We start from the raw sequence: 18,498 nt of genomic DNA, 5'->3' as shown, positions 1-18,498 counted from the left end.
GTGGCTGTAGTATCAAAGAAACAAAGCTTTGATAGCAACTTTTAATACATTCTTGGTGATAAACCGAGCTGTCAGCCACTGGAACTCAAAAGGCTTTTCATGCTGAAGAAGATAAAATTGATAATTCATATGAGGCACTGATCTTTTGCATATGCGCATGAGTTTAGGAGAGTAATATATAGTCTACATTAATAGGAGTGTAAACCACCTGAAAAAACACTGGATTAGGTGAGAAATTCTGATACACCACTTGACCTGCTGTATGAATGCTGCAGCATCAGACTGTTAATTGTCTGTCCAGCCGATCCCAGTCACATACATAGCCTGGGACCAAGATTTCTTGTATAATGGAATGCTTAACAATGGCTTTACATGGTTTTCCACATTAATAATGCCAACTTTGCCAGAATAATTTTGCAGCCGCACTTATATACTGATAGAATATTAATGAAACACCAACATATTTATTTTTTTCTAAACATAAAAACAAGAAAAAAATTTACAAATTAACACATTTTATTTAAACCTCTGTTCTGTTACAGTCCGGTAATCTTCACATTCATTATTTAACAACAACAACAACAAAAAGTGTCATCGGCAAAAAACACAGCTGGTGAAGGCGGAGTCCCAAGCCCTGTACTCCTTCGTAACTCAGTTCTATTACCCCAATTTGAATGCGACTCCTGACTGTCCACTCTTGGGGAAATTTCAAATGTACAGCCGAGTCGTTACACTTAAAACGAAGTGGCCCCCAGTGGACAATCGACATGCAAGCCACTAGAGTAGCAGATGGGTTTCATCAAGGTTCAGCATGGTGGGTAAGAACCTAAGACATTACACTACAGAGGGGACAACATTTTGTGGGGGGGAAAAAAACAAAAAACACAAAAATAACCAATATAAACACATTTAGCAAAACAAAAAGTACAATATTTAGAGCTACGTTTTTTTTCTCCAAATCCTCAGTACAAAGTAAGCTCTATCTGGAAAGCATAAAATACATTTGTACATCATGACATAACTTTGACCTTGACATTTAAGAAGAATATTCCCTGTGCAAGATCAACTCTTGGCCCCTTCCTCACTCCCATAATCCCCCCCCCCCCCCCAAGCAGTTTTATTTATTGCTTCATCTAAACAAACTTTTTTTTCCCAGGCAATGGAGTGAAAGATGCTTACCAGCTCACTACAACAACAGGAACTTGACTCGAAGCTGCGGTTTTTATCAAACCCCCCCCCCCCCCCCCCCCTCCCCCTGGTTGTGGAAATTGTTCTGGAAGTAAGGCAGCACTGATTTTTTCTTTATTAAGGCATTGCTGCTCTCGAGATGGCTTTTGATGAAACCGGTAAAATACAGATTGAAAGAGAACTGCGGAGAACTAGAACGGAACAGCGTTTTAAGCCTCATTAGAAAAACTGCAAGAATATTTTTTTTCACATTTATTTTCACATTTCTCTCATTTGCTGCTGAAAAGCTGACCATATTGATCTGTGTTGAAGTGAGGACTGAATAATGAAGCAAAGAAATACATCAGCAAGCACTGTGAGACTGACAGTTTTCTTATGTATGTACCTTTTTTTATACACTCTCAAAACGAATCTGAATAAAAAATGAATGAATGTGTTTTCAACGAGACAAGCAAATAATACCACCAGTGAAATTAACCACTCACTGCAGTCACTGTGTGTAAATGTAATTGAAAATGTGAACATGATGGCTAGATATAATAGTTCTGTGTGAACGTACAGTATGAGGGGATAAAAGATCCAAAGGCATTCATGTCTTTAGGGGGGGAAAAATAAAAATGTGGGGAAAAACAAAAAAATAAAAAGGTGTAGTTTTTTTTTGAGAGGGGGTTGGGGTCTCAGAGAGCAGTAGCCCTTCCACAGGTCCAGAAAGACAGCGCCACAGAGACGCTCGAACAGGAAGAATAGCGGTTGTCGTTTACTGCTGGTAGTTGCCGTATTGACCCTGTGGATAAGCAAGAAGAACGGCAGAAGAGTGTCAGCGTCTGTCTTTCCAGCATTCTGAAATTCCTCCCTCGCTGCTCCTGACACAGGCTTTCACTGTACTGACACTGGCTGTCCATGTAGAGCTTTAACTTTTCTAAACTGTATTTATTATGAGCAGAATTTATACAAATGTCAATGTATGTGAAAACAGCAGTTTTTGTGCAAGACAGACAAAGTGTTACATAGTCAGGGGCTGCCACACTTCCCCTTAATAATAATATATATATATATATATATAATAACAACAATCATAGTATTCCGGCAGCAGTTTTCTTGTCTTTTTTTTAAATGAACGCAGACAATGTGTGCAAAAAGATTCAACATATCTTGACATTGGTATGAGTAGCATCATCATAAAACATAAGAATTACTGAAATGTAGAACATAAAAAATGCAAGACGTGCTTCAAAATAATTACTGAGCTTCTGTGTGTGTGTTTGAAAACATGCTTGGTAAAATCCTACTCAAAACAAAAAGATGTTACTGTTCAATATTGGTGTAATTTAAAAATATTTAACAATATTAGATAGAAGTGCAAATTAATAATTGGGTGATTCTTCAAAAGGAGGAACTGACTAAACTCTATCCTAAAAACCTAATTCACATTTTCCCATTCTTTTAATGTTGCAAACATCAGTAAAACTTTAAAATCAGTACTTGTTTAAATCACAGATTTTGATTCTTTCAAGCCAGTCTTGGCAATAGGGTAAAAATATTAGATCACGATACTAATGATATTTTTAAATTACTTCCAGATATTTTTAAAATTACTTGCATGCAGCCAAGCTACGTCATTAGTTACTTCATCTTAAACTGTTATCCAAGCTTATTTATATACTCAGTTTATTTATCTAAATAAACATAATGTATGACTAAAATTACACAGAATGCACTATTTACCGTACTTTACATATCTACCCAAAAACTGCATCATGGCAACATTTTATAAAATTAACAATTAGAGATGAGAAGATCAAAACTGTGGTTTTAAAAAGACTATTTTCTGTAAAAGTCAAACAAGTCTTGAAAAACAAACTACACACACCTCTCCTGAAAACAGTTTATTTGGGTGAGTAAAGCGCTTCTGCTCTACGCTTTAAACAGCCAGCTCAGATTTCCAGTGTTCGTATTGAGGTGGCCGAAATTATGCAAAATTATAACATTTTCCAAAATGGTTAATGTGCCATTGTACCCCACCCTAGATTGAAAAATTCAGTGAATTTCTAATCAATCAAGTTAATATTAAATGCAAACTAAACTTGATCAAACTAATTTCTCATCAGTTAGTATGACTAAGACATTTGTAGATAGATCCAGAATATATATATATATATATATATATATATATATATATATATATATAAATATATATATATATATATATATATATATATATATATATATATATATATATATATATATATATATATATAAAATGAAAGAATGAAAAATTTAAGTAAACATTTTGGAATGGTCTGGATTTCTGCACTGTGCCAGTCAGCAAACATATATAAACGATTTTAACTCTATATAAGCTTTAGTTCAAAGTAAAATTATGTTAAAGTAACTAAACAATTCCTTTAAAAGCATGTTATCCTTAACATACATAAATAAAACATTTACATTTTTCAAAACATAAAGATGGTAAAGAGAGACCCTAATTGAAGAATCACCCAAAGACTCAGTAAGAAGTTAGACAAGGCTAAGTATGTAAATGTTCTAGGAGTGAATTCTGACCTTTGGTCAGGTATCACTATGTTAGTTCAGTCAGGTGTTAAAGCACTAACTGTTCCCTTTAACAAGTTGTTGACTAGATTTAACCAGTAGGTGGCAGCAATGCCATGAATGAGAGATGTGAATGCTGAGAGAGAGGGAGTAAGAGCGAGTGATCGAGAAAGACAGAACGAGCACATGTCAAATCATGAAGTGGGAGAAAACACTCTTTTCTTTCTTTTTTTTGGCTTCTTGTTTTTTTTATCTGCCTTTTTTTTTTTTTTTTAGCATTTTTAGTATTTTACATGGAGATTTCTAAACAGGGGTCGAAAACGGCTGGACAATCCAAGCTTGCATTGCTCTAAATAGACAGATCAGATACTTACTGAATTAATATTTAGACACCAGTGTTCAGGATCTGGATGTATTTGCACAGTCACAAATCACAAGTCATAACAAATCACAATTATAAAAAACACTCAGTTTTGCCCGATAGTCTCGTCTTTTTAAACAGAAGGGACCTGAAGATTATTTCGACCCCTGATTACAAAAGAATGTAAAATAAAAGATTAGAAAATGAAGAAAACAGAACAAGAGGGAAGGGAGGGGAGGGGGGAAAAAAAAGGCCAGGAGTCAAAACGTCTAGATTTGACGATGGCGTTCTTCATGGCAACCATTACCTTTGCTTCTTTACAGATCTAGTCAGGGGTTGAAATACTCGGTCCGCTATTTCCTCATGTGCCCCTGAATGTTCAAAGATAGAGATATGAAAGGAACACGGTGGCCTCTCAGTGAGGGCCACAGAGAAACACAGGAGGCACAGAGATCTGTGCATGCGTGTGCGTGGCTCAGCGATGACAACCAGTTTCGTTTTAACGTTTTTCCTTTTTTTTCCTCTTTATAATACAATAAACCTTTTTTACACTTTAATGTTAAAACTATACTTTTTACAGACAGATCACCATGCAGGAGAGTACTCCGTACCATCGCCCTCTAGAACAAAACAAAAACTCCATCGCTCTAAAAGCTCCTGCGGCTTCAGCTCAGACCACATCGGAGCTATTTTGACAGTGCACTCATTTATTCTGCTCCAGCTCTAAATTCACCTGAGCCAGGCAGTCTGTTCGACAGCCCTTGATTACCTGGCAGTGTTTAACTGGGAACTGGAACAGCTTGTTTCCAGTAATAAACCAATATTAGGATTTTACAAACAGGCCATGTGCTGCGGAAACATGCACCAATTCAGAACTGGAACACAATGAAATTGTGGACTGACGTGATCGCGTGTATTATAAGGATCGGGTTCAACTGGCCAGTTTACTTACCGCAGAACATTAGGGTCGAGCTTTTATAGGGAACATATCCATAGAAATGCATTAAAAAGGCTCTAACTTCTTTCGGTTGGCCCTGGTCTTACCTGGTCATAGCCGTAGGGGCGCTGAGGTTGGCCTTGTGGAGGTCCAGGCTGAGGCGGCCTGTAGGCTGCGTACTGTTGCCCTTGGCCTGGTGGGTAATTGGGGTACTGTCCTGGAGCACCTTGAGAGGGCCCTAAACAAAAAGAAAAATATAAAAAGATCTGGTGTTAGATTGGGTTTTCTTAAAAGTCATTAGGCTCAATGCTAAAAACACAGTTAAGGATTTCGTTTTTTGGGGACAAAACTGAGACACTGTGCTCGAGACAAAAAGAACAGCCAGACTACAAATAAGGTAAAAAGCCAGGGTCTTTCATGGTATAAGGTAGTGCACATCTGTGGTCTTAAAACAACAAATGCTGTCTTCACAAAATCTATTTAATGGATATCTTTGCAAATCTCAACAACACAATGCGAAATAAAGAAGAGGGTATAGGATGATTGCAGTAAGAACTGAAGAAAAAAAAAAAAACTTGAAAACTGTTGATGTCAAAACATCAAAAGTGTAGGGAAAAACTAGGCACAATTACTTTAGATTTTTATCATTTTATAATGTTACTTTAACAAATCATTTAAAAATATTAACTGACAAATTAAACAAACATTCTCATAATTTAAGCTTAAAACAGTACTTATAAAATAACAGTCCTTATACAAATATTTTTACAAGGAACATTAAATATTGTGAGTTGAATCATGAGCAAAGTTGCTAGACCCCTAGGAAACTTTAACAAAATCTGATTTTCTGCCAACTATTACATGAACTGATAAAGTTAAGCAGCACGATGCAAAGTGAAAGCATCTCTTTTCAAACTACGACTTCAGGGAATCACATACAACACCCAAGCTTTTTCCAAACACCACAGTGTGCCGTTTTCTAATTGTTTGCATGAAAGTCAAACAAGCTTGCTTCTGTTCAAAATAATGGCATCTGGGAATCAAATGCAATGCTGCCCCAGAGCAAATCAATCAGTATACTGGCTCTGATGAGCAGGAGGAAGAGGAGTAGTAGTGGGATGAATGCCGGCTCCGAACTCCACCGCATATAATTGCGGCGGCGGACCCACAAGGAGCATGCTGCCCTGCTAATGTGGCCCAACATCAAGGAGTCCATAAAGCTTGATTTAAAAAAGCCCAGGCTCATTAAGACTGACGTGGGCCGGCCGAGCGCTCGGCCATTTACGGAACACACTGGGCCCGCTCTGATTCTCCTCATTCAAAACGAGCCCACGCAGGATCATTAGGTGCGCTGGACCATCTTAACCTTGTGGGGGCTCGGGAGAGCGTCTTCCAGATGGTGCCCGTAGCTTCGTGGTGCAGGCGTGTGTGTGTATATACACACAAATACGTATGTGTGTGTGTGTGTGCGTGATTCTCCAGCAGCTCATTATTAAGATGTGAGAGGCCTCCGGCTCAGCCAGAGAAAGAGGGAGAGACAAGCTGACAGGATTAGAAAAAGAAAGTAAGAGAAAGAAAAGGGTGAGGGATGAACACGAAGAGTCCCCACTCCCACTTGCACTGCATGGAAGCGTAACCCTGCCACCTCTCAGTCCACAGAGAGAAAAAGCATTCTGAATACAGTACGTTCTGTGTCATGCTCCTTCTCAACTTCTCCTCCTCTGTACGTGTTGTTTCATCTGGTATACAAAAAAGCATTCTCCCACATTTCAAATATACATACAGATATAAGAAGTATTACATCTGGTTATTTGTGTGTAATACACAAGCACAAGTCCAAGTCTAAATATATATGCAGACCCACATTTAACACACTGAGATCTTAAATCTGCACAGTTTCTGTAGGTACACTGTTTTGTGAAAGTGCTCAGGTCTGCAGAACTCACCGTAACCCTGCTGCTGGCCCGGGTAGCCCTGCTGTGCTGGGTACTGTTGCTGGGTTGGGTAGCCCTGTGGCTGGGGAGGACCTTGCTGGTAGGCTTCCTGCTGCTGACCATACTGGGAGTTTCCTACAGAACAGAAAACAGAGAAAATGTATAAAAGTACATTTCTTGTTTCTATATTAAGCCTGTCGACTGTCTTGTGGGCTGGGAGTTATGACAGATTCTCCACTATTTAGCTTTTCTAGAACAAGTGATTAAATGAGAAATTAAACATCACAACAAATTAAGCTTAAAAACTGTACTTAATAATAAAATTTTATAATCCTTATACAAAGATGCAAACAGGGAGCATTAATCCAAGCAGCATTTTACATTGTTTACACACACAAAAACAGCCTTTATTTTTTTAACCCAAATAAACCCAATCTTAATTGTAATTTTTGTTTCAAAAATATATGACAGAAATAATTGTGATAAAATATATTATTTTGTGTGTATATATATATATATATATATATATATATATATATATATATATATATATATATATATATATATATAATTATAACAGCGTAATTAAGAAAAAAAATGGGTTCATTCATGTCAATACATGAAATACTTTCCTTGCTTAGAAAAAAAAAAAAAGGGCAATATCTACCAAAAATGATTGATGTTCATATACTTTGTATAACAATCCAAATATATACAGTTAATCATTATGTGCAATGGTGTACAATTAATTATTGTGGCAAACCTACTCTAAATAGTATGTTTGCTCTTTGATTATGTGACATTATGAAATTAACCAAAAATATTTAAATTCATAACAATACATTTAAAAAAATGCTTGCAGTGTGACGTAAAGAACAACAAATGACAATTTAAAATTATAACAATTATAACAATTAGTCATGTTTTGTCACTGTGACACTGCGGTTAAGATCATTCCCTCAAAATAATTTTCTCCACTCAGATACTCTTTGCTGTCTTGCTGGGATTTCATATCTATAAAAAAAAGCTTTAGAGCAAATTACAGTTCCAAAAATGTAGCTGTGACCATCAATCAATATCACACTGAAATTATTGTCTTCAACTGCTTGTGTGATCAAGCCCAATGGCCACCAGGTGGCCCTCTCCAGCTGCTGTATATACACAAACCCTGAAACAAGTCCTGCACAGCCTGAGGCAGAAGTTAAACCTGATCAGCTGAGATACTGATTTGTCCTTAAAGATAAATGTGCTAAAAAGTGTAAAACATATTCTGGTCTGGTAAACACATTTTTACATATAAATTCAGAATGTATTCCAGTATAGCTTTGAGGTCTTCAGTATTACATTTAGAATTTCAGAAAATCAGTCCATAATAATCTGCAAATCCTAGCCTAAAGTAAAGCACTCAAATTTCATCAACACAAAGCACTGGGAAAACTGGTGCAAGCTGCCAAGATTCAGCAATATATACAGTTTAATAATGTAAGGCACGGATGGACAAGACTGCCAGGCTAGAGCAGGTAGTTATGAGAGGTATAAGTGGAGAAGTGGTGTCAGGTGACAAGGATTCAAAGGGAAGGAGGGTGGTGAGGGTAATAGCAAGTCTGTCTACCTTCAGGTGCTCCCTGACCTCCATGACTGTACTGTTCTCCATAGTAGTCCTCCTGGCCTGGATACTGCTGTGGAGGCCCTAAAAACACCAAAATCCTTTAGCTTAGAGCTGAAAGAATTTACTGAATAGACATTTTAATATTACTGTAGCTGAGGTGCACATGGAGACATTAAGATAAAAAATATATATATATAACAGAAACAAGATTTGAGCATCTGGGAACTAAAGCATCAAAAGTTAGTTATGCATGTACAGTGCTGTACAGGCTAAAATAGTAAAACAGGCTAAAATAGTAAAGTGTGAACTAGGCATAACATCTCTACATCTACATCATGATAATAAGGCTGTGTAATAATTCAACATCAATATATTTTGCAATATAAAGCATTTCATTAACAATGAACAGCTCCTGCCTTTGACTGACGTTCATTACAGGGTGCATTACATAAATTAAGGAATGCATTGTTCAGAAGTTTGTAGGTACAGACATCTGTTGTGGCCAATCTTGGCAATTATCCTGTGACTTTTTGAATGTTCATATTGATGTTGAAATTGATGAAATTGTACTGTATCAACCAGAATTTTTAAATAAATTGCAAAACATTTTGACTAGATAACAATCTAATCTATAGCTTTAACCACTAAATCAGTGATTAGTGAAACCAGGTGAGCTGTCCATTTACCTGCATCTGTTCTGATGAGCTTTTAATAGTATGCTTATAGTATTGTGCTTTATTGCCTAAAATCCATGTACGGTATTATACATACAGCATACAGGGTCACTTTGGCAACAGAAAATTGTTCAGTTTTAGAGTTTGTTAAACAAACTTGGGCCGCATGTAATCCAGAAACAGAAGCAAATCTTACTGATCTTCATTCTAAGTATAAAAATAATATTTTCCAACAGAGCTAAGCTGGAGCATGGAGGTAGTAAAAAAAGTCTAACCTTGCTGAGGTGGCCTGTATGGAGGCATGGGCCTCTGGCCCATCACATGGTTACCCTGGCCCATCATGCCCATTGGATTCTGCTGACCCTGGTAATGTTGCCCTCCACCACCAGGAGGCATATTATACTGCTGAGAGGGAGGCTGCTGGTGCATTATAGGACCTAAAGACAAAACAATGTTTATTAAAACAGACAAGATGTAAATCTTTGTCATTTATATTACATTATATATATTATATAAAATATATCCTAAAGTATTTAACATGCCTGAAGAAACAACAAAAGACTAACAGGTTGCAGATATTTCAAAAGTGCATTATTTAAGCTTTTGGGAGAACCACAGTAAAAAAAAAAAAAACATTTTAAAATTGAGGATTATTCAAGTGTAATCAAATAGATATGCTTTATGCAAATTTATGCAAAAATGCTCTATTATAAAAGTGTGTGTTTACAAGTTCATTTATCAGGACATTGCCACAATGTAAATAACAACTGCCAGATTTATATAATAATCTTAACTTAACATAAAGTCAGGTCATCTGAGAAGCCCTGCATTACCTTGGTTGGGCTGCATGTTCATGCTGGGTCTGGGACCATAGCTGGCCATTGGCTGTCCCTGGCTCATGTTCATCTGTCCCTGGCTGGGGATGCCCTGTGAAGCGGGTACGGTGTGATTGTAGGCCCCCATGGAGCCATGGCTGCTGGGAGGTATGTTCATGGAGCCGCTCTGCATGTTGGGTGGCTGGTTAGGACCAGGGCCCTGCATGGGCATGTGGTTGGGGCCTGCAGAGAAACCATACAGGGTTTTACAATATAATGAGACACTTTATGTAAAGCAAGTTTTAAAAGCAATGTGGAATTCGGCACAACACAGTGGAAAGACAACTTGCCAAACTGACAACACCATGTGATGCACAACCTTCTACAAACCCATTAATGTAAAGTAAAGTATAGAGAGAAGCCAAACGTATACAATGCAACAAACACATAAACCCTGGTTCGAACCTCATTCTGCTCTTTCAGGTGTGAAAATGTCAAACCCTATGGCGACATTACAGGCTGATTTGAACGCAGCTGAAAGAATACTGCATGGAGGAGTAGGGAATAAATTATTTGTCAATGTTGGCAAATTATTTCTGAAATCAATTTATTTTCCAAAAGGCCATTTTAATAACACCACCTACAAACTGTAGTTCTTCCATTTCTTTGCATATTTTATTATTTTCATTTTACCCTTTACCACAGTAGGTATTATTAGGGAGATGGGTCATTCTTATCAGTGCTGTGACACTGATATGGAGGTAGTATGTGTTTTGCTGGTACGAGTGCATCAGACACAGCAGTACTGCTGGAGTTTTTAAACACCTAAGCATCAGTCCTGCACTGAGAATATTTCACCAACCAGAAATATCCTGCGAACAATGTCCATGACCAACACATGATCAACTGTTCTGCAACAGATGATCCTCTGTCTCTGACTTTACATCTACGATGTGGCTGACTATCGCAACGGTTTAAAACTCCCTTAGCACTGCTTTATCTGAAACACCCAAACTAGAATCACTGCAGTAGTGAGATCCTAATTGTAGAACTACAAACTGCTCTAATATGGCCAGAGGAGCTGATAAAAACGGACAACAAGTGTAGAAACAGAAGTGTGGTTATAATAAAGTGGCCAGTTAGTGTATTTTATCTTACAAAATCCATATAAACACAAAACTGATGCAACAGTGCATCCAAAACATCACACAGCACAAAGAAACGGGTGATATCATCACCCATCCAGAGGGGAGCCTGCAGTGTTGCTAAGCGACAGCAAGATGAAGACAGAGCTGCAGAGTGGGACAGCGCTCCCTTACCAGGCATCTGGCCGTTCATCTGGTTCTGCATGTGGGGAGCAGGGGGGCCGTCTGACGGCATGCTGTGGCCGTGGGGGGGCTGTGGAGGGGGGCCGCTCTGATTCATTCCCCCCGACATGGGCATGTTCTGGGTGGGTGGCTGCAGAGAGAGAAACTCTGTTAATCAGACTTCGAATAACCAAGTCAAATTAGGTTACAGAAGACACAATTGTCAACATATTGCAATACAGACTGTTACAGACAACTACAAACCATGATAAACTGAGGCATGCTAGTTTACCAGGCTCAAGGTTGCCTACAAATCAATGCCAGAGCATGTAGGAACAAAAAAAAAGGCAAATCAGCTTCTTATCTATAAGAGATATTAGGTTTAGAAGCACTGCCAGTGGACTACTAGAAACATGGAAAGTATTCTAAAAGTTCTGTGGGAAAAACTGAATGTTCCAAATAATCAAAAGGAACTGGATGTGAACTGAAGGAATTTAATGCAGATTTCAGTCTCAGCTTAAAAGTACATAAAATCAGACCTGGTTCTCCTGTACCAATTAGGAACAACAGCCTTCAGGGTCTTAATTGCGTTTTTTTAAGCACAAATAAACACAAACAAATGTGCACAGTTTGGAGCCCTAAGTACCAGTAATGAAAAACACAGCAGTTGAGTATGTGTTTTAAATCCCCTTTGCTGCCTTAGACCACTGTTAGATGATGTTTAAGACTTAAACTGTGTGGCTTTCCCTTATTAAGTACATCAGCAGAGTGAAAAACAACGTCAGTACTCACAGCAGGTAGAAGAGACTGCATGTTCTGATTGGAGTCTGCTATTGTGGCCAGGTACACCAGATTTCTGTGAAGCATTTGCTGGTAACTGTTGAGGATAAAGAGAGTACAAAATAGGGTTGTCACGATACCAAAATTTTGACTTCGATACCGATACCAACTGTAGTATCACGATTCTCGATACCAAAACGATACTTGGAAGAAAAAAAACAATAAAAATATCTGAACATAAAATGTTTATTTTTGATTGGACTGTATTGAACACTGAACAATCGGAGCAAACGTTTTTATTCTAAAATGAAACATTTGAACAAAAAACAAGTTTCGTTATTATAACCTTAACTATAACATAATTATCTAAACACTTCCTAAAAACTAAAACCTCTTCTTTTCTGAAACTACACTGTGGGAAGTTTCTTTGCCTGTTTAAGGTTCTTAGCCAGGAAAACAAGTGTGTCCACATGGTCTTCTGTCAACCTTGTTCTCCTTGGACTGCAGATTAACCACACGTGCGTTATCACATGCAGCCTCGAAAATTACGCTTTTAATAAGGAGATAAAGTGGATATTATTTTTTATATATATAATTTTTTATAATTTTTTAGTTTATTTCATGCGCTGTTTGTATATAATTGGGGATTGCAGGAGACTGGATTGATGGATTCTCTTAAGTCTGGTTTTGAAGGTAAGAGCGTGGGGGAGCCGCTGGTGGGGGTTGAGGGGGTGGAGGGAGTGACCTGAGGTAACCCTGCAGCGAAAAACAAGCAGCTTTTAACTCTGAACACGCGCTGTGACGCGCTCTTTCAGCTCTAATTCAGGAACCGTACATCCTACAGTAAAACGGAGCGAATCCGGAGAGACAGACGGTTCGAATGGTGTATAACATGTCCGCATTCGATCAAATATGGACGTACGAGAAACGGAAATATGAAAATTATGATTTCATATTTTCAGAAGCAAGGCATATTTCGCCCTAAATGTTTATTTTCTGAAAGGAGATCCAGCTAAATGGGCTAGATAACTGAAAAGCCGAGATTCTAAGCTTTAAAATGGCATTTTGGGTGTCTATATTGAACCTATAACTATTCATAAACACAGCCAGATATTAAATATTATAAATTTCTGGCCCGCCGGCGGGCCAGGGCTAGTAAATCTTAGTAACGCTACAGACAGAGTGTATCTTGACTAACTCCACTAACCTGTCGACTTCTCAGCTCTTTGTAGAGATCAGGGTGCTTGTCTGCTAAATGCGTAGCCAGGTTGTGTTCCCTCCTCTGCACTGGATAGACTTATAACACCGTTTATAAACTGGGTTTGTGGTGTTGGTCGGATTCCCTTCTTCATCAGCGATGTAAGCAAAATTTGCCCACACTTCACTCCTCGCGCCCGTTTTGTCCACAAGTCGCGGACGAGAGACATCTGTTATTTTAGACGTCGCCATTCTACACTCGCCGCTGCTCTCTCTCGCTGCTGCTCTGCTGGCTTGCGCGTGCGTGTGTCGCTCAAGCGAGTCAAATGAATCGATTCACACGTGAATCGATTCATTTGTTCAGAACACTAAGTTTACCTGAATCCTGCCACACCGACTGCTGCGGTGTGAATCAGTTTTCTTATGAATTGAATCAAATCGCGCCTACTATTTTGACTCATTTGAAGCTAGTGACTGGGCTATATAGTATCGAAAGCATCGAACGCTAAAGAACCGAATCGTTTGTGATGACGTAGTATCGAAAAAGAATCGAACCTTCGGTACACCGTGCAACTCTAGTACAAAATAAACATTGCAGTCCTACCTACAACAACTACTTACGTTTTTTCTAAACTAAAAAACATATCAGTGCATTAACCTTTTATGGTGTAAGATGTACAAAAAACAAACTTACTGTGAACATTCTGCAGTTTTGCCTTTGCTCTGGAAGTCCATGATGCACTGAATCAACTGATTGTTTTCATCGAGAAGCTGGAAAGAAACAAAGTTTAGAATTAATTCTACTCATTTTAAACTGACCTCAGAAAAAGCTCTGAACAAATTTTAAACAAAAAATGTTACCCACAGTCTTCATTCCTGTACATGTTTTTTTAATTCTAACCATGTGATTTAACCCTAAACCTCATGTGTTCAAGAGAGAAAAGACAGCTTATATGTGCGAGAAGCAAACCTCCTGTCCTGGGCAGGCAAACCCAACCAGTGGGAGTGGACTCAATTATGCTCAAAACACTATGGGTCAGATTCTCAAACAGGGATTATGCAAAGGCATGGGTAGAAGGGGTTGAACAGCCCATCTAATCAGTAATTAAGGTGCAACCATTACTGATATACATGTTTAACTGTGTATACAATTTGTATAATCTTCAAATAAATGCATTGCCAGTAGAATATGATGCTCTGAAAAACTCTTTGGATGAAATGGAAAGCTCTGGAGATGTTCAGGTGTAGAAAGCCATCCAGAATTGGGTTGTGGGGCGGTAAAGCTTGTCCACAAAACAATAAAAGCAAGTTTGTGTTTCATTCACCATTCTGTTTTTAAACCTTTTTACAGAGTATTTAATAAGACAATAAAGTCTACCCCAGAACTGTCTAAACCCTGGGTATATGTGAAACCAATGAAAACATTCTTCAGAGATTTTTTTTTTATAATTCACAATGTTTTAATGTTTAATGTTCATATGTGTGCCTTGCTCTTTTTTAGTGGCTATAACATTAAAACTGTTCTAGGCATATACACTTCTATCTTATACTTTATTTCAATAGATCCATTATTGTATATAACCTGTGCATTTAAAATGGTTTAAGGCAGTGATCTGTCTATGTAAGGATGAGTTAGCTAAGTAAATGTGAAACCCCAAAAATGTAAAAAACAAATTTCTCAGAAGAAGCCTTTCATTTTTTTGTTTGTACACAGTTGATTGAGAGTTAAAATGTAACATTTGCTTGCGTGTGTAGTCCTTCTGCAAGTTACAAATATATATCTGGACAATACATTGATATTTTTTTCATAGTGATAATTTTTTAAACACATTAACAATAAACATATCAAGGATACCATCAATACTTAAACACTAACCCTACTGCACATTATATTACAGAGAGTGAAAATTCCTCTTTAAATAAGAATCACTGCACTATGCATAACAGACCATTTGAAAAGCAGAATCTGCTACTTCTGATGCATTTTGTCTGCCTGTCAAAACAAGGCAAATACTCATTTACAGAATGTAAGTGTACTGGGTTAGTGCTTGTGCTTTTGCTTTTACAGGTCTGTTTTAACCATGTGAACGATTTACATGCTTTAATATTTTTTTTACGTTTTATATAATAGGTTTACATGACTTCTAGGGCAAAACTTTAAATTGTTGTTGTACCATATATGTTACAATTAGGATTTTAAACTGTTTTTATTACAGAATTATGTCTGGATAAACAGTTGGTCTGGGATATTATTTATTAGCGTTATGTACATATAACGTTAAATGTTTATTTTCTTTTATATATATATATATATTATATGTTGATGTATATTTCCTGACACTGCTGCTCTCTCCTCTGCGCTGCTGTAAAATTGCAAATTTACCCTCTGTGGGTTTAATATAATGTTAAATTACACACAGAGAAAGAAAGGACAACAAATCAGATTAACGTTAATATTAGCTGTAGATTAGCTAGTTAGCTAACCTAACCCAGCTAGGTTAACCTACATGAGCTGTTTCTGCTACAGCGTGAATTCACAGCACATTTATTGAAACCTTACTGGAATTTTCCACTTAATTTATCACGCTGAGTGACTGTAAAAAGTCTATTAACGCTAAAACACGACCAGACTTTCTCTTAAAATAAGGCGTTTATATGTTTTTTGGGCTAACTAGCTAACAAAGGCGCTAGCTAGCTAGCCTGCTAACAGTACAGCTAACCTAGCTTGCTAGCTAGCTTACATAGCTAGCTAAGCAATAGCTATAGGTTAGCTAACTAGCTAGCGCATTTAAATATACTAAAATGAGAATATGTGGTCGTTTATTGGATTGTTTAACAGAAGGAAATTTGAAAACAAAATTTTAATAAAGATTACATTGATTCAAAAAACAATATTTAGACATACGCTAGCTATAGCTAAGCTAATTAGCTTAGCAACCTTCCTGGCTAACAACCCTCCATAGAAACCAATTGCCACCGTTTCGTTTGTTACCCCTTTTCTGTATTAAAAACAATTACCTTCTGTATTCCTGCGGGTGTAATATCGCCTTTAGCGCGCTGTCTGTGAGGCGCAAACGCCACCGACATGGTTATAGCTCTTAAAAAAGAGAAAATCCGACGATAAAACTAAAAATCTCTCAGCTCGCCTTCAAAAATCTCCCACATACACAGCTATCTACAGCAGCGCAGCCTGGTGGACTCTTCTATTCTCCCCTTTTTAGGGGGGTCACTCCACTACGGCTTGGTGTTATCGCTTAAATACGGACATTAACATAGTTAAATGTTTGAAATCCACGCATAATTTACCTTTAAAATGACGTTAAATTTTAAAATGTGTGTATTTAATAACAATTAAGTTAGAACTACTCAAATATTTATACAAGGTCACGCAGTCCCCACCTCTTCCACAATGGTTTGGTCCAAAACTCAGTCCTAATAGACACACAAGCAGCAGCCACAGGCAGCTCCAGCTATTTATAAGGATTTACATTACCATTAAAACATAAAACTCACACTAAAAACACTGCTAATATTAGTTTTATATTAATTAAATTATGTGTAACGTTATAGTAAGTTTTATTTTAGTATTTAAAGGACGCTGTAAGGGCTGTAGTTCTGGTTATTGTGGTCACGCCACCTCTGGATTAGATGTGCTCAGGGGCTGAACTGTGTGTTTTTTGAAGATGGCGGGAGTTTAATCATGTGGTTCATATTTTTGAATTGTGTTTCCAAAGCTATACTTACAGGACCAGTCAAAAGTCTGGACACACCTCTTCTCCACCTCTTCTTTAATGTGTTTTCTTTTTCTGCTTTTTTTTACAATGTATATTTAACCCCTTAACAGGTCAGCATTTTTGTCAATTTTCAATTTTGAAGATTTCTATTGAAGCATTACATAAAAAGCTTTCATGTTTAATAATAAATGTTACTACAAATTTTGATTGTAATTGTAAAATGAAGTTAGCACTTCCCTTAACGTCAATATAAATAGTAATAATAATAATAATAATAATAATAATAATAATAATAATAATAATAATAAAAGTTAACATTCCTTAAAAATCAATATTTTCCTAAATACAAATCAAACAGTTCATGTCCTCCAAACCTTTAGTTTCCAGCACAAGTGTTTTTTGTAGGAAATGTCAAAGCCCTCACATTTTCAGAATGCAAATAAGTTATTTTACTGCAGAAAAAGAACGGGGTGAATATTAAAAAAAAACTATATTAAAGCTATTCGGGAACACATGCAGAATTGTTTTGAGAAAATAACAATGTTAAAAAAATGTGTTAAAGAAACCGGATTATGTTTTCTATTTTAAATTCTTCTAAGAAGCACATTTATCTTTGAGGAGACATACTAAAAGTAGACATACTAATAGATGAAATACAATTCAAATAATTACACTGTAGTTTAGTATGAAAAAAAATGGAAAATCGAAATAAAGGAAGAGCGGGGTTAGAGAAATTGCCATTTCTTAACCCTTTCAGACCTGAATTATTTCCAGTAATACAAACAAGTAAAACTATATCTTTTTTCTTATTCTATATATCTTTTATATAATTGTTTGTTTTACAAATCATTTCTAAGTGGTAAAATAAACCATAAAATAAACCTCATTAAGTGGGATGCAGCTGTGCTTTACTTCAGTGTGTAGATATTTTTATTGTTTTCCAGTGCAGTGGGCGGGGCTGAACTCATGTTTGACTGGCTGATAAATGTATATTCTGAAGGACAGCAGGTCTCAATCTGAGCTATGTGAAAGGATATGAAGTAAAGAAGAAAACACAAGATGCCCATTGGAATGTACTCAGGGTCTCAAAGGGTTAAAGAGTAACACACTATTAAAACAATTTTTATTTAAATCTATCTCACTCTGCCTCCCTCTGCCTCACTCTATATCTCTCTGCCTCATGCTGCCGCCCTCTATATCACTCTACCTCACTCTATATTGCTCTACCTACATCTGACTCATTTTACCTCACTCTACTTTACTCCACCTTGCTCTGGTTTAATATTTTCATGCCTCCTCCCCATATTTCACTGTACCTCACTCTATTTAACTCTTTTTTGCTCTACCTCACTCTGCCTCAGTCCACCTCAATCACCCTCACTCTGCCTTTATGTCACTCCACCTTGCTCTGC

The 18,498-nt window shown here is 37.1% G+C and overlaps 1 protein-coding gene across 2 annotated transcripts; it reads right to left on the bottom strand.

Moving 5' to 3' along the window:
- Positions 1–498: 498 nt before the first annotated feature.
- On the bottom strand, positions 499–16,549 carry ss18 (SS18 subunit of BAF chromatin remodeling complex). 2 transcript variants are annotated; one of them, XM_007254612.4, is made up of 11 exons: positions 16,371–16,548; positions 14,047–14,123; positions 12,168–12,252; positions 11,388–11,526; positions 10,087–10,311; positions 9,529–9,690; positions 8,583–8,660; positions 6,983–7,105; positions 5,144–5,274; positions 4,407–4,470; positions 499–1,972 (listed from the first exon to the last, which is right to left on the bottom strand). In XM_007254612.4, the coding sequence occupies exons 1-10, from the start codon at positions 16,437–16,439 to the stop codon at positions 4,453–4,455; spliced, it is 1,107 nt and encodes a 368-aa protein (XP_007254674.2). In that variant the 5' UTR covers positions 16,440–16,548; the 3' UTR covers positions 499–1,972; positions 4,407–4,452. The 2 variants fall into 2 exon arrangements, with proteins under 2 accessions (XP_007254674.2, XP_007254673.2); XM_007254611.4 differs by lacking the exon at positions 4,407–4,470 and having other exon boundaries at positions 16,371–16,549.
- Between the last annotated feature and the right edge of the window lie 1,949 nt (positions 16,550–18,498).

Source organism: Astyanax mexicanus, chromosome 8 (genome assembly GCF_023375975.1).
Source record: "Astyanax mexicanus isolate ESR-SI-001 chromosome 8, AstMex3_surface, whole genome shotgun sequence".
NCBI classification, from domain to species: domain Eukaryota; kingdom Metazoa; phylum Chordata; class Actinopteri; order Characiformes; family Acestrorhamphidae; genus Astyanax; species Astyanax mexicanus.
Note: the sequence above shows the minus strand (reverse complement) of the source record. Positions and strands in the feature narration are given on the sequence as shown.

Coding starts and splice junctions, on each gene's coding strand:
- ss18 (XM_007254611.4), bottom strand. CDS start 16,439: ATGTCGGTGGCGTTTGCGCCTCACAGACAGCGCGCTAAAGGCGATATT. Junction 9,691..10,086: donor GAACATGCAGCCCAACCAAG/GTAATGCAGGGC, acceptor TTTTGTCTTTAG/GTCCTATAATGCACCAGCAG. Junction 5,275..6,982: donor GGGCCAGCAGCAGGGTTACG/GTGAGTTCTGCA, acceptor CTTTTTGTTTAG/GGCCCTCTCAAGGTGCTCCA.